This window comes from Mus musculus, chromosome 11 (genome assembly GCF_000001635.26).
Source record: "Mus musculus strain C57BL/6J chromosome 11, GRCm38.p6 C57BL/6J".
NCBI lineage: Eukaryota > Metazoa > Chordata > Mammalia > Rodentia > Muridae > Mus > Mus musculus.
In genome coordinates, this window is record NC_000077.6 from 85045732 (window position 1) to 85071691 (window position 25960).

At 40.1% G+C, this 25960-nt stretch overlaps 1 protein-coding gene across 5 annotated transcripts in view; it reads right to left on the reverse strand.

Annotated features, from left to right (window-relative positions):
* Window positions 1-25960, reverse strand: part of Usp32 (ubiquitin specific peptidase 32) — a 155845-nt gene that overhangs the window by 61295 nt on the left and 68590 nt on the right. For all 5 annotated transcript variants that reach the window (XM_030245970.1, XM_030245969.1, XM_011248990.1 and 2 more), the window contains exons 6-11: window positions 13397-13528; window positions 10035-10142; window positions 8203-8318; window positions 7917-7979; window positions 5460-5543; window positions 4656-4717 (exon numbers count right to left, since the gene is read on the reverse strand). In XM_030245970.1, coding sequence (XP_030101830.1) covers window positions 4656-4717; window positions 5460-5543; window positions 7917-7979; window positions 8203-8318; window positions 10035-10142; window positions 13397-13528 — 565 coding nt within the window. The remainder of the gene's footprint in view (window positions 1-4655; window positions 4718-5459; window positions 5544-7916; window positions 7980-8202; window positions 8319-10034; window positions 10143-13396; window positions 13529-25960) is intronic.

The window sequence follows — 25960 nt, forward strand, 5'->3', positions numbered from 1 at the left end:
GGCTGGCTGCAGTGCTTGGGAGAGTGGGCTTCCTGGCTTGACTGGGTAGCACAGTGGAGCTGGGTCTAGAAGCATGGGTTGGGATGAGCTGGCCTTGAAGGCATGAGAGCTGAAGAACTGACCCTGCCTCCTGCTGATGGCAGCATTGGGTGGCCTAGCTAGAGAAGTGTTGGAGAGCTCATCTTGGTGGTGTGGATAAGGGAGAGCCAGCTCAGCTGTTACTCAGCCCCAGATCCAGGGCTGTGAGTTGGCCCACCTCAAAATCTACATTATCTGTGGACTGTTGGGTGCATGAAAGAGCAGGTCCTGTTGACCCAAAGTTGCAGGATCTCCATGACAGAGGGCAACAACAGGAGGTGTCTCAGTGAGGACCCCAGTGAGGATACTGATGGTGTCACATAGCCAGAAACCTTGAACCAGGTAAGTGACTTATTACAATGAAGATTTGCAAGTGAAGATGTGTGGACAGAGGGGTATACCGTGGGATACACAGACACACTACAGCTTTCATGATCAAATGGTTTCTATATTTTGTCTTGTTTAATTTTTGTTTGTTCATTTGTGTGTTTTCTATTTTGGGGGAGAGGTTGCAAGGGTGGAGGGTGAATGAGGGGAGGTAGATGAGTGGGACTGGAGTGTGTGATGTGAAACAAATAATTAAAAGGTTTTTTCTTTTTTAATTTTTTTATTTTGTTTTTTTTAATTAGGTATTTATTTCATTTACATTTCCAATGCTATCCCAAAAGTCCCCCACCTGCTCCCCCACCCACCCACTCCCACTTCTTGGCCCTGGCGTTCCCCTGTACTGAGGCAGATAAAGTTTGCATGACCAATGGGCCTCTCTTTCCAGTGATGGCCGACTAGGCCATCTTTTGATACATATGCAGCTAGAGACATGAGCTCCGGGGTACTGGGTAGTTCATATTGTTGTTCCACCTATAGGGTTGCAGATCCCTTTAGCTCCTTGGTTACTTTTTCTAGCTCCTCCATTGGGGGCCCTGTGATCCATCCAATAGCTGACTGTGAGCATCCACTTCTCTGTTTGCTAGTCCCCAGCATAGTCTCACAAGAGACAGCTATATCTGGGTCCTTTCAACAAAATCTTGCTAGTGTATGCAATGATGTCAGCGTTCAGAGGCTGATTATGGGATGGATCCCCGGATATGGCAGTCTCTAGATGGTCCATCCTTTCGTCTCAGCTCCAAACTGTGCCTCTGTAATTCCTTCCATGGGTGTTTTGATCCCAATTCTAAGAAGGGGCAAAGTGTGCACACTTTGGTCTTCGTTATTCTTGAGTTTCATGTGTTTAGCAAATTGTATCTTGTATCTTGGGTATTCTAAGTTTCTGGGCTAATATCCACTTATCAGTGAGTACATATTGTGTGAGTTCTTTTGTGATTGGGTTACCTCACTCAGGATGATGCCCTCCAGGTCCATCCATTTGCCTAGGAATTTCATAAATTCATTCTTTTTAATAGCTGAGTAGTACTCCACTATGTAAATGTACCACATTTTCTGTATCCATTCCTCTGTTGAGGGGCATCTGGGTTCTTTCCAGCTTCTGGCTATTATAAATAAGGCTGCTATGAACATAGTGGAGCATGTGTCCTTCTTACCGGTTGGAACATCTTCTGGATATATGCCCAGGAGAGGTATTGCGGGATCCTCCGGTAGTACTATGTCCAATTTTCTGAGGAACTGCCAGACTGACTTCCAGAGTGGTTGTACAAACTTGCAATCCCACCAACAATGGAGGAGTCTTAGTGTTCCTCTTTCTCCACATCCTCGCCAGCATCTGCTGTCACCTGAATTTTTGATCTTAGCCATTCTGACTGGTGTGAGGTGGAATCTCAGGGTTGTTTTGATTTGCATTTCCCTGATGATTAAGGATGTTGAATATTTTTTCACGTGCTTCTCAGCCATTCAGTATTCCTCAGGTGAGAATTCTTTGTTTAGCTCTGAGCCCCACTTTTTAATGGGGTTATTTGATTTTCTGGAGTCCACCTTCTTGAGTTTTTCATATATATTGGATATTAGTCCTCTATCTGATTTAGGATAGGTAAAGATCCTTTCCCAATCTGTTGGTGGCCTTTTTGTCTTATTGACTGTGTTTTTTGCCTTGCAGAAGCTTTGCAATTTTATGAGGTCCCATTTGTTGATTCTCGATCTTACAGCACAAGCCATTGCTGTTCTATTCAGGAATTTTCCCCCTGTACCCATATCTTTGAGGCTTTTCCCTACTTTCTCCTCTATAAGTTTCATAGTATCTGGTTTTATGTGGAGTTCCTTAATCCACTTAGATTTGACTTTAGTACAAGGAGATAGGAATGGATCGATTTGCATTCTTCCACATGATAACCACCAGTTTTGCCAGCACCATTTGTTGAAAATGCTGTTTTTTTTTCCACTGGGTGGTTTTTGCTCCCTTGTCAAAGATCAAGTGACCATAGGTGTGTGGGTTCATTTCTGAGTCTTCAAAATTCTATTCCATTGGTCTACTTGTCTGTCGCTATACCAGTACCATGCAGTTTTTATCACAATTGCCCTGTAGTACAGCTTTAGGTCGGGCATGGTGATTCCACCAGAGGTTCTTTTATCCTTGAGAAGAGTTTTTGCTATCCTAGGTTTTTTGTTATTCCAGATGAATTTGCAGATTGCCCTTTCTAATTCGTTGAAGAACTGAGTTGGAATTTTGATGGGGATTGCATTGAATCTGTAGATTGCTTTTGGCAAGATAGCCATTTTTACTATATTGATCCTGCCAATCCATGAGCATGGGAGATCTTTCCATCTTCTGAGATCTTCTTTAATTTCTTTCTTCAGAGACTTGAAATTTTTATCATACAGATCTTTCACTTCCTTAGTTAGAGTCACGCCAAGGTATTTTATATTATTTGTGACTATTGAGAAGGGTGTTGTTTCCCTAATTTCTTTCTCAGACTGTTTATCCTTTGTGTACAGAAAGGCCATTGACTTGTTTGAGTTAATTTTATATCCAGCTACTTCATTGAAGCTGTTTATCAGGCTTAGGAGTTCACTGGTGGAATTTTTAGGGTCACTTATATATACTATCATATCATCTGCAAAAAGTGATATTTTGACTTCTTCCTTTTCAATTTGTATCCCCTTGATCTCCTTTTGTTGTCGAATTGCTCTGGCTAGGACTTCAAGTACAATGTTGAATAAATAGGTAGGGAGAAAGTGGGCAGGCTTGTCTAGTCCCTGATTTTAGTGGGATTGCTTCCAGCTTCTCACCATTTACTTTGATGTTGGCTACTGGTTTGCTGTAGATTGCTTTTATCATGTTTAGGTATGGGCCTTGAATTCCTGATCTTTCCAAGACTTTTATCATGAATGGATGTTGGATTTTGTCAAATGCTTTCTCCGCATCTAACGAGATGATCATGTGGTTTTTGTCTTTGAGTTTGTTTATGTACTGGATTACGTTGATGGATTTCCGTATATTGAACCATCCCTGCATCCCTGGGATGAAACCTACTTGGTCAGGATGGATGATTGTTTTGATGTGTTCTTGGATTCTGTTAGCGAGAACTTTATTGAGGATTTTTGCATTGATACTCATAAGGGAAATTGGTCTGAAGTTCTCTATCTTTGCTGGGTCTTTTTATGGTTTAGGTATCAGAGTAATTGTGGCTACATAGAATGAGCTGGGTTGACTTTTAGATACAGAAGTTTTAGATTGTGAGGAAGTCTAAGTTACTTTGTAAGTGAATACTTTTGGAGCCATTATCTGGAAGTTAACTGGAAACCTAAATCATTTCTTTTTCCTTCCTCCTTTCCTTTACCTCTTTCCCTATCCTTGTGCAAGTCATTTAAAGAGAGTTTTGTTCAATATAAAATTCTTAGTTGTTTTTCTACCCTTATTAGTTCTATGCTTTTTGATGACAAAGTTGGCTACCCTTACTGAAGTTCTTCCATTAGGACACTTGCTTTTTTCTTGCTGCTCTGAAAATTCTTTTGATAATTTTACGAGACTGCAAGTTTTCTACCTCTGAGAGACAGTCCCAGTATAATTTTAATGCTAAACATAATTTGACTTTTAAATTATTCTAGTTTCTTAGCTTAGGGAGTTTGTTTGTTTTTCCAGACAGGATTTTTCTATGTGGCCTTGGCTGTCCTGGAACTTGCTCTATAGACTCGATGGCCTCAAACTCACAGAGATTCGCCTGCTTCTGTCTTCCCAGTGCTGGGATTAAAGGCGTGCAGCATACTGCCCACCTGCTAGGAATATAATTAAAAAATTATTTCTATTTCTAATTTTCATTTTTCACACAGGGTTTCTCTGTGTAGCCCTGGCTATCTTGGAACCCACTAGGGTAGACTAGGCTGGCTTCCAACTGAGTTTTCTTGTCTCTGATTTATCAGTGCTAAGATTTAAGACTTAAAGTGCCTATCACCACACCTGGCTTTCTTTTTTTTTCCTTTTTTGAGACTTGTTTTTTGAGTCTAATTACCTAGCCCTCCCAAGTGCTAAGAATAAAAGCATGGGCCACCATGTTGGTCTCTACATGCAATTTTAAAAAACAACTTTACTGTTATAATTAAAGCAAGATAAACTGTTCCTTAATAACTAATGTATTCAAGTATTAGAAATTTTAGCTATGTAATAAAAAGCCTAGAAACTATAAACTTACCTAATAATTTGTCCTTCTTCTTCTGGAGTAGCTGGTCTTAACCCCAGAACTATGTGGCATACCTAGGGAAAAACAAAAGGATAACCACACCTTACTAGGGGTGCTAATGATTAAACTGTATAATATTTGATGTTATTTACCTGAAATCTACTTTTTAGATGGGAATCTGATAACTGGTGAATTATTTATTATTACCTGAAAAAAATTTAACTTAGTTGATTGGTTTTTAACTTTTTTAAAAATGGAGGCTAACTTCCAAATCACCAATAGCCAAGCAGTGTATGTTTTAGATCTATAACAATTAGATATTAGTTGTCAAGAAGAGACCAATTTCCATTTATTCACACAACTGTTTTACATGGTATAACATGGAAGTTATACCTCATTAAAAATGAAAAATCGTAGCTGGGCGGTGGTGGCACACGTCTGTAATCCCAGCACTTGGTAGGCAGAGGCAGGTGAATTTCTGAGTTCGAGGCCAGCCTGGTCTACAAAGTGAGTTCCAGGACAGCCAGGGCTATACAGAGAAACCCTGTCTTGAAAAACAAAACCAAAAACTAACAAAAAATGAAAAATCGTAAGGAATACAGATATACCAAACCATTACAACCTACAGCATTTTAACAAAAACGAGAAAATTTAAAAGATTAAAATAATCATTATTGAATTCAAGATAATGTAGCTATGTGTTTTTATAAGACATGATCTGTAGTCTGGATATGCTCACAGAGACACATGATAGAAGACATGGAATTACTAGTATACCGTTATCCTTCCCAAATCTTGCATTTGCCTTAAACATACCTGGAAGAGGAGATTCAAAAACTCATTGGCAAGAACATTTTTCACACTCCATATCTGATAGTCTTCAAGAGTAAGATGGCCCACCTAAAAAAGGGACATTCAAAAATCATCTCCTGTCAATAATGTCACTTATTACAGCACAAGAATGAAATATTTTCAAAAGCAAGCCAGTGATATACAGAAGATACTATGGGATCACATAAGACATATCACAATTAGTATGAGCTTACAAGTGATAAAATAATAAAAAAAAACCTGTAATTTTAATAAGTAGCCAGTGAAAATGAAGCTTTTATTAACAATTTCCTTTCTTCAATAAAATTTTGTAAATAACCTGAGCACACTGGCACAAATCTTCAATTCCCATACTTGGAGAGTAGAAAAAGCAGGAGGATCCAGAAGTTCAAGGTCACTTCTGGTTTCTCAGATCTGAGACCAGCCTGAGCTACATATAGTGAGATCCTGTTTTAAAAACCAGTGATAACAAAAAACAAAAATCAACAAAAGATGTTTTAGATAAACTGTGAGATATCATTGGTACAGTGTAGAGTTTAACACCAGTTGAGTCAGTAAAATATCCAAGTCCTACTCTAAACTGTCACTACTTTATTATCATGGTTACATGGCAATTTGAGGCCCTAAACAATCTGCCCAATGGTCACTGGAGCCAGAAATAGAAATTCCATTAAACATAAAAATATAATACTAAAGCCAGGTGATTGTGGCTCATGCCTTTAATCCTAGCACTCAGAAGGCAGAGGCAGGGAGATCTCTGAGTTCTAGACCAGTTTGGTCATCCAGGGATACACAGAGAAACCTGTCTCAAAATGCAAATGCAAAACAAGCAAGCAAACAAACAAACAAACAAAACTTACTTAATTTTTTATAAACCTCAATTATATAACACCATTATGGACTATTCTTTACTAGTTTGCTAATAAGTACATGTCAGTATTTGAATTAAAAGATTCAAATTACTTCAAATGTACTTCACATATTTTTTCACATAAATTATTTTCAATTTCATAGAGACCAATAAAACTATCAAGCTCCAGAGGTAAATCTGTTATGATACTGCTACCAATAAGTCTTACCAAACTAAGTAATTCAAAGAAGTTATTATTTGTAAAATAAACTTCCATGGCCCCATGGTCATCTAAAAGGTCTTTCTTTTGTTTTTTTTTTTTTTAATTTTTTATTAGGTATTTAGCTCATTTACATTTCCAATGCTATACCAAAAGTCCCCCATACCCGCCCACCCCCACTCCCCTACCCACCCACTCCCCCTTTTTGGCCCTGGCGTTCCCCTGTACTGGGGCATATAAAATTTGCGTGTCCAATGGGCCTCTCTTTGCAGTGATGGCCGACTAGGCCATCTTTTGATACATATGCAGCTAGAGTCAAGAGCTCCGGGGTACTGGTTAGTTCATAATGTTGTTCCACCTATAGGGTTGCAGATCCCTTTAGCTCCTTGGCTACTTTCTCTAGCTCCTCCATTGGGAGCCCTGTGATCCATCCATTAGCTGACTGTGAGCATCCACTTCTGTGTTTGCTAGGCCCCGGCATAGTCTCACAAGAGACAGCTACATCTGGGTCCTTTCGATAAAATCTTGCTAGTGTATGCAATGGTGTCAGCGTTTGGATGCTGATTATAGGGTGGATCCCTGGATATGGCAGTCTCTACATGGTCCATCCTTTCATCTCAGCTCCAAACTTTGTCTCTGTAACTCCTTCCAAGGGTGTTTTGTTCCCACTTCTAAGGAGGGGCATAGTGTCCACACTTCAGTCTTCATTTTTCTTGAGTTTCATGTGTCTAGTATACCCAAGATATAAGATACAATTTCCTAAAAGGTCTTTCACCCCAGAAATCACAACCTCAAGTTCTACCACTGTTAGCTTTTCTTCTGTTTTTAAATTAATATAATAGAACCATTTATGGTTTGGTTTCCTTTATTCAGAATAAAGCTAGCCTTAGTATTATTTATTTACTTACTTACTTATTTTAAAAGATTTATTTATTATATGTAAGTACACTGTAGCTGTCTTCATACACTCCAGAAGAGGGTGTCAGATCTCATTATGGATGGTTGTGAACCACCATGTGGTTGCTGGGATTTGAACTCAGGACTTTTGGAAGAGTGGTCAGTGCTCTTAACCACTGAGCCATCTCTCCAGTCCCTAGCATAATTTATTAAATGGAAGAAAAAAAAATTTAAACTAAAGCTCTAAAGGGAAGTATCTACTTAATTCATATATTAGACTTCACTGAGTTGCTGTTGAGGATGGAATAGACCTCTATTTTTAAAGACGATGTAAAGGTAAAGGTATTTTACCACTGGACCAGATAAGTGGTGATAATGTAGAAGAGTCATTTAATTATACATATAATATAAATTATACATCTTGATTTAGCACACATAGTATTTTTAGAAAAAATTTACTTATAGCCAGTCTCACCTTTGTGGTATCATGTGCATTCAATATCCTTTCTACAATGTCTGACAAATCCATATGCAATTCCTTTAAAAAGAAATCCAAAAGAGTAATGCATATAATTTTTAGTCCCTTGACATATAAAAAACAATTCATTTTTCTTTTCTTTCTTTTTTTCCAGACATTCATTCCATCTACCTAGCAAAAAATCAGAACTTCGCAGGACATGGGGCATATCACATATCAGTTTTAGCAACATTAAAATCCTGCTTCAAAAACCAACCAACAAACAAAAAGAATCAGAACTTACAGGAATATCATCAGTGCGGTTATCTTTCCAGACCTCCAAAAGTGCAACTACCATGTCTTTCAGTTCAACCCTGGAGAGAACTCCATCACGGTCAACATCAAACACCTTGAAGCAAACTAATGACAAGATACTCTTATAAAGGGAACTCACTTTTAGATTCTGAACTATGATGCATTTCATTAGAAGCTACCCTATACAATTAATTACTTGGTTTTCTAAGTCAGTATGTGCTGTAGCAGTTCCCATAAGGAATAGACCATACTATATATTAGCATTATATTATTACCATTATTGTAACATGTAGAATTGTGAACAGACCTCATGACTATCTCTCCATCAGCCAAATCCAGAGCTACCTTTCTTATATACTAGAAAGAAAGGGCGAAGTCATTCTATAAGAAACGTTACCTTACAGATTTTCAAGAGGCAAAACACATCTTTGAATTTCTCTCTTCTCCCTGGTGCTGCTGAATTAAACCTAAGCCTTGGACATGCTATGCACATGCCTTTTTTTGCTCTCAGCTACATGCCCTCCCTTAAGTTAGTCTTTGCACTTAGTCAGCTGTATCCCCTTAAGTTAGTTTCTCACTCAAGACTCATCACTGAAGACTTTTTTCTCCTATGCTTAAAATTCCATCTGCATTGAGAATAAGACTCCCAACTTCTATTTTATCTGTCTAAAGAATATAATTTACATATAATATTATTTTTATCAAGTGTAATCTCAATTCCTTAGTAAAGTTTATGGACAAACTTTATATGGAAAGAGACAATTACTATATAATTAACTAACTCTAAATAAATCACTCTGGTTTATTAATTTCTTGTTGACCAGCAAAAACAAAACACCAAAGATGATTTAAAATTAAAAAACTATTTTCAATTACATGTATTTACTTAGTGTGTATATTTGAGTGTACACGAAAGTCTGAGGACACCTGTGTGAGTCAATCCTCTCTCTCTACAATGTGGGGGTTCCCTCTGATCCAATGCAAGTTGTCTGACTTGGTGGCAAGCTCTCTTACCCAATGAGTCACTTCATTGACCCAAAGCTTTAAATTTTGAAAGGCAATAATTAACATCAAGTGAACAAAAGAGGTTTTAATTTCCTTACAGACATTAAATTTCAATGAAAAGAATTTTGCTGGGTGTGTTGATATATGCCTTTAATCCCAGTACTTGGGAAGCAGGTGGATTTTTATGAGTTCAAGGTTACTCTGAGCTACATAGTTAAGACCCCATTTCAACAAAGCAAACAAATAAATACAGATATTTAACCAGTTTGGAATAATGAATAAAAAAAGAAACCTAGATTTGTACACCTTTAATCACAGGATTCAGGAAGGCAGGGAGTGGTAGATCTCTTGAGTTCAAGACCAGCCTGGGCCGGGTGAGGTGGCGCACGCCTTTAATCCCAGCGCTTGAGAGGCAGAGGCAGGCAGATTTCTGAGTTCGAGAACAGCCTGGTCTACAGAGTGAGTTCCAGGACAGCCAGGGCTATACAGAGAAACCCTGTCTCGAAAAAACTGGGGAAAAAAAAAAAAAAAGACCCGGACCCGAAAAAACTGTTTCCCCATTTATCAAAATTTATTATGAATTACAGATTTTTCCAAGAAAACCAATTATATTAGCAACTTAAAAGAATCCAAACTAGGTTGATGCTTCCTTAGACTTAACTCACAAATCACCAATTATCAGGTCATTATTTGACAACCTGAGAGTTAAGAAACTCAATCCTTAATCCACAAATGATGTTAAATGGATAATAGCTAATTCTGTCTTTACATAATATCATAACCTGACACTTTACAGACACTGTTTATCACACTTACATTTTTGTCTTTCAGCCAGGGGGCCCCTGCAGCAGGCTGATAACCCACAGGATATCTCCTTGAAGTCTATGTGATTGTCACGATTTTCATCAAAAGCATTAAATAATCCTATAATAATAATAATAATAATAGATACTATGAATCATAGTCAACAAACTTTCTAATGTTATGTTAACACGTTTATGAAGTCAAGAATGTCTCTTATAAAGTGGTGTAGTGTTTTGAATAGGAATGATCCTCAGACTCATGCATTTAAATGCTTGGTTCATAGGGAATGACACTATTAGCAGGTGTGGCCTTGCCACTATGTCACTGTGTTACTATGGGGATGGCCTTTGAGGTCTCTTATGTCCAAGCTATGGCCAATGTGTCACACAGTCCTCTTCTGCTTCCAGTGGATCAAGATGTAGAAAGAAGTCTCAGCTACAGCACCATGTCTGTCACGCTTCCTCCCATGATAATGGACTAAACCTGTGAAACTATAAGCCAACCCCAATGAAATGTTTGCCTTTTTAAGAGTTGCTGTTGCCATAGTGTCTTTCACAGCAATAAAACACTAAGACAAGTGACTACATTAAAAAAAACAAAAACAAAAAACAAAACATAACCAAAAAGCTTCTAATTTTCTAAGGAAACATTTCTTTTTTCCTGTAGTATAATTACAACCGAAACTCACTCCTCCAGCAGAATATACTACACTCCTTTAATGTTTGCTTATGTCTATTTTTACTTTCTCTAGTACAAATTATCCAAAAGCTTAACGACACCTCGTTTTTCAAAGATGACAAATGAAAATTAAGTATCCAGAAAGGTCAGAAATAGTGTAACAATTATCCATATAAAGACAGAAGAATATGGCAAAAGGAGAAAATTGAGCTTATAATGTGAATATTCAAATATATATTACTGCATCATTAATAAACTTTCATAAAACTTTTCCTGGAAAAAGAAATAAATTACTGTTAGAAACTCTACTACAGTACCATTTTTGTAAAACTTAATCTTTCACATGTAAGTATTTTAAATTTAAGAAGAAGACAGGGACTTAAAATTTCATCTTGTGATTTTTCATTTTTTTAAGTAAACTATGGACTTTTTCAAATAAAATTATGTACAAACATCCCAATTCTTTTTTCTATTAGAATTTAATTTATCTTACTTTTTGACAATTTCATACATGTAAACAATGTATATTAATCAGCCAATCTTTCTCCACTTCCACTCTCTCCAAGAACACCAACAATCCACCACACCAACCACCTAATTCCCAAAAGATAAAAATAGAACTTCATTGTTGAACAGGTAGAAACCCGGGTACTTGCCAGAAAGATGTCTGAGCAGGCTGAGGCTGCCAGACGACTTAATTAGATTCCTGAAATCCACATTGTGGAAGAAGAGAACCTGCTCTCAAGCTGTCCTCTAAGCGCCATACGTGCTCCATACACGTGTGTGCATATGCTCATGTGAAGATGCAAACACATCTCTCTCTCCCTCTCCCTCTCTCTCTCTCTCTCTCTCTCTCTCTCCTCTCTCTCTCTCATACACACACACACACAGAGTAAAAAAAAAGAGGATAGAGAAAGGGAGGGGAGGGGAGAGAGAGAAAGGAAGAGAGAAAGAAAGAAAGAAAGAAAGAAAGAAAGAAAGAAAGAAAGAAAGAAAGAAAGAAAGAAAGAAAGAAAGAAAGAGAGAAAGAGAGAAACCAACCCAGAATGCTATGTGTTCTAGCTCCACTAAGGACTACTATTGAAATATCCTGGGTATTTAAAAAAAAATAGATCCTATGTTTCAAGAATCTATTTAACTTTTACTGTCTCAGTTTCAGTATTAGAGAACTAAGCCAGGCACAGTGGTACATGCTTATAATCCTAGCACTTGCGGAGACAGAATTAAAGATCACCTTAGCTAGTTATTGAGTTTGAAGTGAGTTTATGTTGTATGAGATGCTGTCTCAAAAACAAAACTGAGTTAGAGAGATGACTCAGCAGTTAAAAGCACTGAATGCACTTCTGGAAGACTTGGGCTTGTGTCCCAGCACTCACATGGTAGCTCATAACTACCATGTTTAAGTCCAGTCCTAGGGAACCTAAGGTCCTCCTAATGGCCTTTGTGAAGGCACCAGGAACATTCATGGTGCACATATATACATGTAGACAAAATACCTATACACAGAAAACAAAAACAAGAAAATGAAAACAAAAACAAAGTAATAAAATTAGAAAGATAAATTTCCCAAGAAAAGTCCAAAACCTTAAGCAATAAACTAGGCTAGAGAGATGGCTCAACTGGTTATAGCACTGTGTTCTTACAGAGGACTCAGATTTACTTCTCAGCACCTACATGGTGGCTACAACCATCTGTAACTCCAGTTTCAGGGGATCCCATCTCAAAGGCCCAGGCATGCACATGGAGCACATACACATATATTCAGGCAAAACAATAAGTCTAAAGAAAAAAAAAGTCAAAGGCCAAAAACCACGTAATAATCAAAAGCAAAACCGAAGCATTCAGATTTCAAATATGATGTTTAACAGTGTCATCCACAATGCTTCTTTATATTCTTTTATTTTATTCTTTTATTTATTTTTTATTATTTTGGCTTTTCAAAACAGGGTTTCTCAAATTCAGAGATATGCTTGCAGTGCTGGGGTTAAATGTGTGTGCCTCAACACCCAATAGTCTTTATTTTTAAAAGGGAAAAAAACACATACTGAAGATATCTATACCAGATCACAGAGATACTCTCTCTTTTTTTTTAAAATTGACTTAAGTTTTATTGACTTTACAATGTAAATGATTTCTCATAGCTTAGTGAGATGAAGTTGCAGAAAGGGCAAAGTATGCTTTTTCCTAGGAACATGACTAGGGAGAGATACTCTTATCTAGAACCTTCCATTTTCTTTTTAGGGGAGGGAGCACCAGTGAAGTCTTATGTGAATGAAAAACAGGTGGCTGAGGAAGAAACAGATCACCTGAGGAGACCTGGAGCTCGCCCGCCCTTTGCACAATCCTACCCAGTGGCACTCCTTAGTAGAGCACTGTCATACTACTGATACCTACGTACATCAATCGTAGGAAGGACATTCAGGTACACAGGACTAACTGACTCAGGCAAGGCCACAAAAGTAAAATATGAAACTAAAGACAATGACCTCATCACTACACTATTAAGCAAAGAGCTATGAAATCTACAGGAATATAGTTTGTCAGAGTTAAATCTGTTTTGGTTAGAAATAAGATTGATTCAATTTATTTACTTGATTTAGTCTATTTACTTACCGAATGGACATTTGGGTTTTGCTTGTTTAAAAAAAAAAAACAAAACCAAAACCAAAATAAAAAAAACAAGGAACATTTCCTACCTTCACTCAGAGAAGGGCGAATAGGTGGTGAAACCAATGGACCAAAGGTCTCTAAGTCAAAACGTCCAGTTCGGGATTGGGCCTTCAGTAGCCAATACCGTTTCTCCAGATCGATGATGTCTGACTCTTCCACTAAGAATCAAATCAAACAAGATTATAAACTCAAAATGCCCTTTTGGCCCGTTAGTTTATCCTGAATATATATATCTTTTAAGGGCATATATTCTCAATTCAACTACTAAAACCAATTATTACCAAAACCCACATTATTTCCCATTAAGCAGATTGCTAAAATCTAAAATCATATACTACTAATTTATTCTAGTCATTTTCAACCTCCACCTTAGATTTAAATTTTGTATGCATATCTTCTCTCCTGGTTAGAGAGTAACTATAAGAAGAGCAGGGACCAGATTTAATTCACACAGCTAACATAATATGCATGATAACAAACAGTAAAATCATGAAAGGATGAATATGAATAGAGACAAACTCCAAGTGTGGTTACATTTTTCCTTTTTTTGGCCTTTTGGCTTTTGAGATAGGATCTTTCTGTATAACAGCCCTGGCTGTCCTGGAACTCCCTTTGTAGAACAGGATGGCCTCAAACTCAGAGACACCTGCCTGCCTCTGCTTCCCAAATGCTGGGATTAAAGGCACATGCCATCACTCCTGGTGAATAATCATTTTAAATGTTTGTCTCCCTCCCAAGCAATTAAAGTAAAATTTAGGAAGCATGAAGATATTTTATTCTCAGTGAAGCATGGTACTCAAAGTTATCATACTAAAATATAACTCTGGGACTGTCCCCTTTGGGGCATAATGAAACAGCAACTGGCATCAGACTTGTCCTCTGGCCATAAATGGCTAGAAACTATTTATACAACTATATAAATCAAGCAGTCACAGAAACTGGAGAACAGGCAGTGCAGGACTTCAATCCTGAGATCAAGATCACTATCAGGTGAGCATGTCTACTGTCCTGCTTTTGCCTGTGCCTACATTTTCAAGGAGGCAAAAGGTAAGGAGTTTCTATTCAGAGATTGCACTCTGTTACCAATGGAGGTCACTGCAGGGAGGTTGAAGTAGCTGAAAAGTTGGAGGAGAAAGTGATAGAAAAAAAGTTATGCATAGAATTCCAGAAACCTGAACAACTGCATGTTGTTTTGGCAGCTAATTTGTGTTATACAGAGTGAAACCCACTGAAGCTTGCCTAGAAACTCAAAGAAAAAAATCCAGCATGTAGGCAGCTGGGGAGATACCACACAGCTTTCACAATGTCTAGCATGGGGGGGGGGGGGAGAACAACACGTGAAAGAAAGAGGGCCAGCAGATGGCTCAGCAGGTAAAGGAGCTTACTTACCACCAAGTCTGACAACCTGAATTTGATCTGGGAATCCACATAGTGTAAAGAGAGGAAGGAATTCCCACAAGCTTTCCTTTGACCTCCACACATACAACGCGCACACACACACACACACAGAGAGAGAGAGAGAGAGAGAGAGAGAGAGAGAGAGAATATATAAAGGAAATAATGAAAAAAGTAAGAAGATATGACACAATCAACACAAAGGCCAAAAAAATAAGAGACAATAGAACTAGACAAGGCTTAAGAACTATGAGTTATAAATATCTATAATTAGCTGGACAGTGGTGGTGTACATCTTTGATCTCACCATTGGGGAGGTAGAGACAGGTGGATATCTGAGTTTGAGACCAGCCTCAGTCAATGTATGAGTTCCAGGACAGACTGGTCTACAAAGTTCCAGGGTAGCCAGGGCTACACAGAAAAACTGTCTTGAGAAAAAACAACACTCCTCCCCCTCCATCCCCCAAAAGAAAAGCAAAAAAAAAAAAAAAAAAAAACAGAATTAAAGAAATATACTGAGGTAAGACATGGCAACTATAAAGCATGAACCACTTGGAACTAACAAAGATGAAAAATAACATTTAAAATTAAAATATACCCATTAGAAGACTCAGCAGATTAGGGACTAGACAAAGGGAGAGATGAGAAAACATGAACACTGGATCACAGAAACTATTCTAATGAAAGAACAAAGAGAAAACAGGCTTAGTAACTCATCAGAACTAAAGTGACTATAAGGAAATATCAAACATAGATACAACTATGAAGGAACCAAAAACAGGAAGAAAGTATTAGAAATATTTATAGTTGAAAATTTTCTTTGGAGACAGAAACTTGGTATGCAGCAATCTGGCTTCAAACTCACAATGATCCTGCCTCAGTCTCTTAAGTGTTTTGGGTTTTTTGTTTGTTTTGTTTTTGTTTTTGTCTTTGAGACAGGATCTCACTATGTGTTGGGAGCCGCCCCCACATTCGCCGTCACAAGATGGCGCTGACATCCTGTGTTCTAAGTGGTAAACAAATAATCTGCGCATGTGCCAAGAGTAATTTTCCACTACATGTACTCTGCCTTTACTCGGCCATGGGCTGCAGCCAATCAGGGAGTGATGCGTCCTAGGCGAAGGATAATTCTCCTTAAAAGGGGACGGGGTTTCCGCCATTCTCTCTCTTACTTGCGCTTTTGCGCTCTGGCACTGGCGCTCTGGCGCGCTGGCACTCTGGCTCCTAAAAATGTAAGCGGGGGGGGGGGGGGGGCTTTCGTTTTTGGGCTTAGGGGCTTGCGCTCCTGCTCCTGAAGATGTAAGCAATAAAGTTTTGCCGCAGAAGATTCTGGTTTGTTGTGTTCTTCCTGGCCGGTCGTGAAAACGCGTTTAAGAGTTGGTGCTGAGAGGCAATGCGCAGAGAGACAATGCGCAGAGAGGCAATGCGCAGACTCATTCATTCCCAGAGAGGAACAAAAGAAAATACAACAGGCATTTCCGGTCTTTGAAGGAGCCGAGGGTGGGCGTGTCCACGCTCCGGTATAATACGTGCAGATTAAAGAACTCGCCGAGTCGATCCGTAAATACGGAACCAATGCTAATTTTACCTTGGTGCAGTTAGACAGGCTTGCCGGCATGGCACTAACTCCTGCCGACTGACAAACGATTGTAAAAGCCGCTCTCCCTAGTATGGGCAAGTATATGGAATTGAGAGCGCTTTGGCACGAAGCTGCACAAGCGCAGGCCCGAGCAAACGCAGCTGCTTTGACTCCAGAACAGAGAGATTGGACTTTTGACTTGTTAATGGGTCAGGGAGCTTATTCTGCTGATCAGACAAACTACCATTGGGGAGCTTATGCCCAAATTTCCTCCACGGCTATTAGGGCCTGGAAGGCGCTCTCCCGAGCAGGTGAAGCCACTGGGCAATTAACAAAGATAGTCCAGGGACCTCAGGAGTCCTTCTCAGATTTTGTGGCCAGAATGACAGAGGCAGCAGAGCGTATTTTTGGAGAGTCAGAGCAAGCTGCGCCTCTGATAGAACAGCTCATCTATGAGCAAGCCACAAAGGAGTGCCGAGCGGCCATAGCCCCAAGAAAGAACGAAGGCTTACAAGACTGGCTCAGGGTTTGTCGAGAGCTTGGGGGACCTCTCAGCAATGCAGGTTTAGCGGCTGCCATCCTTCAATCCCAAAACCGCTCCATGGGCAGAAATGATCAGAGGACATGTTTTAACTGCGGAAAGCCTGGGCATTTTAAGAAAGATTACAGAGCTCCAGATAAACAGGGAGGGACTCTCACTCTTTGCTCTAGGTGTGGCAAGGGTTATCATAGAGCCGACCAGTGTCACTCTGTGAGGGATATAAAGGGCAGAATCCTTCCCCCACCTGATAGTCAATCAGCTTATGTGCCAAAAAACGGGTCATCGGGCCCTCGGTCCCAGGGCCCTCAAAGATATGGGAACCGGTTTGTCAGGACCCAGGAAGCAGTCAGAGAGGCGACCCAGGAAGACCCACAAGGGTGGACCTGCATGCCGCCTCCGACTTCCTATTAATGCCTCAAATGAGTATTCAGCCGGTGCCAGTGGAGCCTATACCATCCTTGCCCCCGGGAACCATGGGCCTTATTCTCGGCCGGGGTTCACTCACCTTGCAGGGCTTAGTAGTCCACCCTGGAGTTATGGATTGTCAACATTCCCCTGAAATACAGGTCCTGTGCTCAAGCCCTAAGGGCGTTTTTTCTATTAGTAAAGGAGATAGGATAGCTCAGCTGCTGCTCCTCCCTGATAATACCAGGGAGAAATTTGCAGGACCTGAGATAAAGAAAATGGGCTCCTCAGGAAATGATTCTGCCTATTTGGTTGTATCTTTGAATGATAGACCTAAGCTCCGCCTTAAGATCAACGGAAAAGAGTTTAAAGGCATCCTTGATACCGGAGCAGATAAAAGTATAATTTCTACACATTGGTGGCCCAAAGCATGGCCCACCACAGAGTCATCTCATTCATTACAGGGCCTAGGTTATCAATCATGTCCCACTATAAGCTCCATTGCCTTGACGTGGGAATCCTCTGAAGGGCAGCAAGGGAAATTCATACCTTATGTGCTCCCACTCCCGGTTAACCTCTGGAGAAGGGATATTATGCAGCATTTGGGCCTTATTTTGTCCAATGAAAACGCCCCATCGGGAGGGTATTCAGCTAAAGCAAAAAATATCATGGCAAAGATGGGTTATAAAGAAGGAAAAGGGTTAGGACATCAAAAACAGGGAAGGATAGAGCCCATCTCACCTAATGGAAACCAAGACAGACAGGGTCTGGGTTTTCCTTAGTGGCCATTGGGGCAGCACGGCCCATACCATGGAAAACAGGGGATCCAGTGTGGGTTCCTCAATGGCCCCTATCCTCTGAAAAACTGGAAGCTGTGATTCAACTGGTAGAGGAACAATTAAAACTAGGCCATATTGAACCCTCTACCTCACCTTGAAATACTCCAATTTTTGTAATTAAGAAAAAGTCAGGAAAGTGGAGACTGCTCCATGACCTCAGAGCCATTAATGAGCAAATGAACTTATTTGGCCCAGTACAGAGGGGTCTCCCTGTACTTTCCGCCTTACCACGTGGCTGAAATTTAATTATTATAGATATTAAAGATTGTTTCTTTTCTATACCTTTGTATCCAAGGGATAGGCCCAGATTTGCCTTTACCATCCCCTCTATTAATCACATGGAACCTGATAAGAGGTATCAATGGAAGGTCTTACCACAGGGAATGTCCAATAGTCCTACTATGTGCCAACTTTATGTGCAAGAAGCTCTTTTGCCAGTGAGGGAACAATTCCTCTCTTTAATTTTGCTCCTTTACATGGATGACATCCTCCTGTGCCATAAAGACCTTACCATGCTACAAAAGGCATATCCTTTTCTACTTAAAACTTTAAGTCAGTGGGATTTACAGATAGCCACAGAAAAAGTCCAAATTTCTGATACAAGACAATTCTTGGGCTCTGTGGTGTCCCCAGATAAGATTGTGCCCCAAAAGATAGAGATAAGAAGAGATCACCTCCATACCTTAAATGATTTTCAAAAGCTGTTGGGAGATATTAATTGGCTCAGACCTTTTTTAAAGATTCCTTCCGCTGAGTTAAGGCCTTTGTTTGGTATTTTAGAAGGAGATCCTCATATCTCCTCCCCTAGGGCTCTTACTCTAGCTGCTAACCAGGCCTTACAAAAGGTGGAAAAAGCCTTACAGAATGCACAATTACAACGTATTGAGGATTCGCAGCCTTTCAGTTTGTGTGTCTTTAAGACAGCACAATTGCCAACCGCAGTTTTGTGGCAGAATGGGCCATTGTTGTGGATCCATCCAAACGTATCCCCAGCTAAAATAATAGATTGGTATCCTGATGCAATTACACAGCTTGCCCTTAAAGGCCTAAAAGCAGCAATCACCCACTTTGGGCAAAGTCCATATCTTTTAATTATACCTTATACCGCTGCACAGGTTCAAACCTTGGCAGCCACATCTAATGATTGGGCAGTTTTAGTTACCTCCTTTTCAGGACAAATAGATAACCATTATCCAAAACATCCAATTTTACAGTTTGCCCAAAATCAATCTGTTGTGTTTCCACAAATAACAGTAAGAAACCTACTTAAAAATGGGATTGTGGTATATACTGATAGATCAAAAACTGGCATAGGTGCCTATGTGGCTAATGGTAAAGTGGTATCCAAACAATATAATGAAAATTCACCTCAAGTGGTAGAATGTTTAGTGGTTTTAGAAGTTTTAAAAACCTTTTTAGAACCCCTTAATATTGTGTCAGATTCCTGTTATGTGGTTAATGCAGTAAATCTTTTAAAAGTGGCTAGAGTGATTAAGCCTTCCAGTAGAGTTGCCAATATTTTTCAGCAGATACAATTAGTTTTGTTATCTAGAAAATTTCCTGTTTATATTACTCATGTTAGAGCCCATTCAGGCCTACCTGGCCCCATGGCTCTAAAAAATGATTTGGCAGATAAGGCCACTAAAGTGGTGGCTGCTGCCCTATCATCCCCGGTAGAGGCTGCAAGAAATTTTCATAACAATTTTCATGTGACGGCTGAAACATTACACAGTCGTTTCTCCTTGACAAGAAAAGAAGCCCGTGACATTGTTACTCAATGTCAAAGCTGCTGTGAGTTCTTGCCAGTTCCTCATGTGGAAATTAACCCACGCGGTATTCGACCTCTACAGGTCTGGCAAATGGATGTTACACATGTTTCTTCCTTTGGAAAACTTCAATATCTCCATGTGTCCATTGACACATGTTCTGACATCATGTTTGCTTCTCCGTTAACCGGAGAAAAAGCCTCACATGTGATTCAACATTGTCTTGAGGCATGGAGTGCTTGGGGGAAACCCAAACTCCTTAAGACTGATAATGGACCAGCTTATACGTCTCAAAAATTCCAGCAGTTCTGCCGTCAGATGGACGTGACCCACCTGACTGGACTTCCATACAACCCTCAAGGACAGGGTATTGTTGAGCGTGCGCATCGCACCCTCAAAGCCTATCTTATAAAACAGAAGAGGGGAATCGAGACTCTACCCCGAGCACCAAGAGTGTCTGTGTCTATGGCACTCTTTACACTCAATTTTTTAAATATTAATGCTCATGGCCATACTGCGGCTGAACGTCATTGTTCAGAGCCAGATAGGCCCAATGAGATGGTTAAATGGAAAAATGTCCTTAATAATAAATGGTATGGCCCAGATCCTATTTTGATAAGATCCAGGGGAGCTATCTGTGTTTTCCCACAGAATGAAGACAACCCATTTTGGATACCAGAAAGACTCACCCGAAAAATCCAGACTGACCAAGGGAATACTGATGTCCCTCGTCTTGGTGATGTCCAGGGCGTCAATAATAAAGAGAGAGCAGCGTTGGGGGATAATGTCGACATTTCCACTCCTAATGACGGTGATGTATAATGCTCAAGTATTCCCCTGCTTTTTTACCACTAACTAGGAACTGAGTTTGGCCTTAATTCAGACAGCCTTGGCTCTGTCTGGACAGGTCCAGACGACTGACACCATTAACACTTTGTCAGCCTCAGTGACTACAGTCATAGATAAACAGGCCTCAGCTAATGTCAAGATACAGGGAGGTCTCATGCTGGTTAATCAACTCATAGATCTTGTCCAGAAACAACTAGATGTATTATGGCAAATAGCTCAACTGAGATGTGAACAAAAGTTTCCGGGATTGTGTGTTACTTCCATTCAGTACTAGGGCAGCTAATTTGTCAAAAAGTCTTTTTCAGTATATGTTACAGAATTGGACGGCTGAATTTAAACAGATCCTTCGGAAATTGAGACTTCAGGTCAACTCCACGCGCTTGGACCTGTCCCTAACCAAAGGATTACCCAATTGGATCTCCTCAGCATTTCCCTTCTTTAAAGAATGGGTGGGATTGATATTATTTGGAGATACACTTTGCTGTGGATTAGTGTTGCTTCTCTGGTTGGTCTGTAAGCTTAAGGCCTAAACTAAGAGAGACAAGGTGGTTATTGCCCAGGCACTTGCAGTACTAGAACATGGTGCTTCCCCTGATATCTATGCTTAGGCAATAGGTCGCTGGCCACTCAGCTCTTACATCTCACGAGGCTAGTCTCATTGCACGGGATAGAGTGAGTGTGCTTCAGCAGCCCGAGAGAGTTGCATGGCTAAGCACTGCAGTAGAAGGGCTCTGCGGCATATATGAGCCTATTCTAGGGAGACATGTCATCTTTCAAGAAGGTTGAGTGTCCAAGTGTCCTTCTCTCCAGGCAAAACGACACGGGAGCAGGTCAGGGTTGCTCTGGGTAAAAGCCTGTGAGCCTAAGAGCTAATCCTGTACATGGCTCCTTTACCTACACACTGGGGATTTGACCTCTATCTCCACTCTCATTAATATGGGTGGCCTATTGCTCTTATTAAAAGGAAAGGGGGAGATGTTGGGAGCCGCCCCCACATTCGCCGTCACAAGATGGCGCTGACATCCTGTGTTCTAAGTGGTAAACAAATAATCTGCGCATGTGCCAAGAGTAATTTTCCACTACATGTACTCTGCCTTTACTCGGCCATGGGCTGCAGCCAATCAGGGAGTGATGCGTCCTAGGCGAAGGATAATTCTCCTTAAAAGGGGACGGGGTTTCCGCCATTCTCTCTCTTACTTGCGCTTTTGCGCTCTGGCACTGGCGCTCTGGCGCGCTGGCGCTCTGGCTCCTAAAAATGTAAGGGGGGGGGGCTTTCGTTTTTGGGCTTGGGGGCTTGCGCTCCTGCTCCTGAAGATGTAAGCAATAAAGTTTTGCCGCAGAAGATTCTGGTTTGTTGTGTTCTTCCTGGCCGGTCGTGAAAACGCGTTTAAGAACTATGTAGCCCAGGGTGGACTGGAACTCATTACTGAGACAAGCCATCTCTCCAGCCTGAAATTTTTCAAAATTTGGTGAGAACTTATCCCCCACACCTAACCACACTAATTCAAGATATAATCAAATTGCCGGTAGTGAAAACAATTTCATGAGTGCCTTAGAGATGTGACACGCCTAGCAGATGTGAGGCCCTGAGTTAGAGCCCTAGCGCAGAAAGAGGGAGGAAGGGAAGAAGGACAAGAATGTTCAAGACCAGGCCGTGGGTGGCATACACTGTCAACCCCAATACTCAGGAAGCAGTTCAAGGCTCATCTCTGAGTTCCAGGAGAGCTAGTGCTACACAGAGAAAACTCTTGTTGGGTAGAGGAATAGGGGAAAGTAACAAAATCAAGATAAATATTACAAACTTAGCAAAGAAAATAAGATAAATTATCTTCTGATAAAAAGGGGCAAAAAGTAAAAAGACAGTAGTAAAACAACAACAAAAACTATTAAAATCATTCTAAAAAATACAGGAAATATGAGGGCTTTGTGAAGCAACACAGTATTTAACAAAAACAGAAGGGCTGGAGAGATGGCTCATTGATTAAGAGCACTGAGTGTTCTTCCAGAGGTCCTGAGTTCAAATCCCAGCAACCACATGGTGGCTCACAAAGAGCTGTAGTGAGATCTGATGCCCTCTTGTGGTGTGTCTGAAGACAGCTACAGTGTACTTATAATAAATCTAAAAATAAATAAAAGAACTGTACAAAAAGGAACGCTAAATACATTCTTCAGATAGAAGAGAGACACTAGTTAGAATCAACATCTATAGAAAAGAACATGGAACAAACAAGTAAGAAACAAAGGAAGCTTTTAGGCTCTTACTGCCACAGATATCCTATCAACAACCTTATGACTATTTGCCAAAATGTTTGAGGGGCTGGACAGATGGCTCTGAGGTAAAGAGCACTACTGCTGTTCTTCCAGAGGACCCAGGTTCAATTCCCAGCATCCACATGGTGGCTCACAAGTGCCTGTAACTCCAGCTCCAGCAGATCCAACACCCTCACACAGACACACATGCAGGCAAAACACCAATCAGTACACATAACAATACATCATAAAATAAAATAAAATGTTTGGTAAGCCTTTTTATTAAGTCTTTGAAACTAGAGACTGTAAAAAAATGTAAAACATCATAAAACATCTGGACATTAGAACCATGGAGTCATGAAACAAAGTTTCAGTTTAAACCTGTGATATTCTGAAACTATAAGATCCCAAGGTCTTTCTCTGTTTTATAAATCAGACTTACTTTTTTTTTTAAAGATTTATTTATTTATTATATGTAAGTACACTGTAGCTGTCTTCAGACACACCAGAAGAGGGCGTCAGATCTTGTTACGGATGGTTGTGAACCACCATGTGGTTGCTGGGACTTGAACACTGGACCTTTGGAAGAGCAGTCGGGTACTCTTACCCACTGAGCCATCTCACCAGCCCCAGACTTACTTTTTTAGAGAGAAGTTTTGGGTTTACAGCAACATCGAGTAAAGGTAGTGATTTCCCACATACCCTTATCCTCACACACTTTGACTGTGACCCCTCCCACCAGCATGGTACATCTTGTAACTGCTGAAAATACACTGATACAATTTCACTCCAAGTCGACAATTTACATTAGACTTCTTTTGTGTTGTGTATTTACTGGTCTGGGAAAATGATATAGTATCTACTACTGTAGTATCACAGAGTTATTTCACACTTCCCTAAGAGTCCTCTGTGTTCCTCCTATTCACCCGTCCTCCCCTAGTCCCTGGGAAACTGCTCCCATAGATGTCTTTTTAGTGTTTAGACAGAATCCAGCCACAGCAGTGTTTCTAATTGAGAGACTAAACGAGCAGAGAGGATAGTCTTTCCATTCAGTGTTTCTTCAAATTTAAATCTGAAAAGGATTTCGCTCAAATTTGGTTTCTTAACCTCCTAGCCAGAACTATCATTCATTAGCCTTTCTGGAACTTCAGTGTCTGCTCTAGACCGAAAATTTCTTACATCCCTTCACATCAACTAAGAAGGGCACTCATGTGCAGCTCAGTTTTGCTCTTTTACAGATTTCTTTGCATCTCCATGTCTTTAGTGGCTTTAAAAAAAGAACATGATAATTTGGTTTATGGGGTTATTTGAAATGTATATAAGGAAAATATCTAATAAAAAAATAAATTAAAAAAAAGCACAAGTCAGACAGAACACAAAATATGGGAAAAGAAAAAATATTAATAGGGTTCTTCCATTACTCTGTTTCAAGGCTTCACAACATTCGTCTCTGAGATACATGAATAGCTTAATCTCAGACTCCTTCAGACTTTATTCAGATGTCACATCCTCAAACCATCTAAACTACCACATTCAAAGATTCTCCTCCACTCCATATGCTTATCAACATCTGATATAGTTTGTTTACCTACCTTTGTTTATTTTTGCTTCTCCCAATTAGAAATATGCTTAAGCTAAAGTTTTCACTTTGTTTTGTTCATAGCAATGTTCCTGAATTTAACTAAACTCACTTAAACATTCAATAAATAACTTTAAGGAATAATAACCATCTGTTGAGCTTTTATTTCATATATACAGTAAGAAACAGAGTTCAATAGGTACTTATGATCAAGGACATTGAATACTCTTCTGCAAAGTTCTTACCTTAGCCTAAATATTCATGTTTATACCTACAGACTACTGCTGTGTCCCGTCTTCATCAGAGAAACCTCTTACTGCAGTGGGCAGCAGCTAATTCAGAAACCCATACTGGCCAACACGCTGAGAAAGAGGGGATGGTGGCGTTCTTGGCCCTAACTGGGACAGCTATTAGTGAATACCATGGGGGAAAGAATGGAAAGGCTATAAAAGTCAAGACTATTACTGAAATATGTATCCAAAAGATGTCTCTAGATATAACACAGCTATAGCTCTCATGAACGCACTGCAGCTGTGGTTCTCTGCATAAGACCTGCACAAGACTGAGCCTTCCAACACTGCATTCAGATGGGGAAGAGTCCCGTGAAGCCCTAGAAAGTGTATTAGCAGCTAGGCATTCTTGAGTAGAAGGGTCATTTCTTCAGTAGTGCAGCCATAGATAAGTTACCCTTGCTCCACCTTCCACTTACTCTCAATGATTGGGCAAAAAGCAGACATAAAAGTAGGCAGGAGAGGGGCTGGAGAGATGGCTCAGAGGTAAGAGTACTAGCTGCTCTTCCAGAGGTCCTACGTTAAATTCTCAGCAACCACATGGTGGCTCACAACCAACTATAATGGGATCTGATGCCCTCTTCTGGCTTGCAGATAGACACTTGCAGGAGGAATGCTGTATACATAATAAATAATAAATAAATCTTTTTTTTTAAAGTAGGCAGGAGAGTTGTTCAGAAGGGTTCAAATGGGAGAGGGAGGGTGTGAGTCACAGGACTTGAGAAGGAGTAGCAAAATGATTAAAATAATATAAATATATGAAACTACCAGATAGTTTTAAAATAATTGCGTGTGTTTGGGTGTGTGGCATATGCATGTGTGTGTAGCTGTGCATGTAGGTGTCTATGTCTATGTATGGATATGTGGAGGCCAGAGGTGGAGGTCAAGTGTCTTCCTTTGTTGCTCTCGATCTTATTTTGTGAGACAAACCCTCTCATTGAACCTGGAGCTAAGCCTTCTGGCAAGCCTGGGTAATTCACTTGTCTCTGCCTCTACTAATACATCAGAGTTACAGATCTATATCACAGCAGCTGTCTGTTCAGTGGGTACCAGGGATCCAACTCAGGTGTCCACATGTGTACAGAAAGTACTTTACC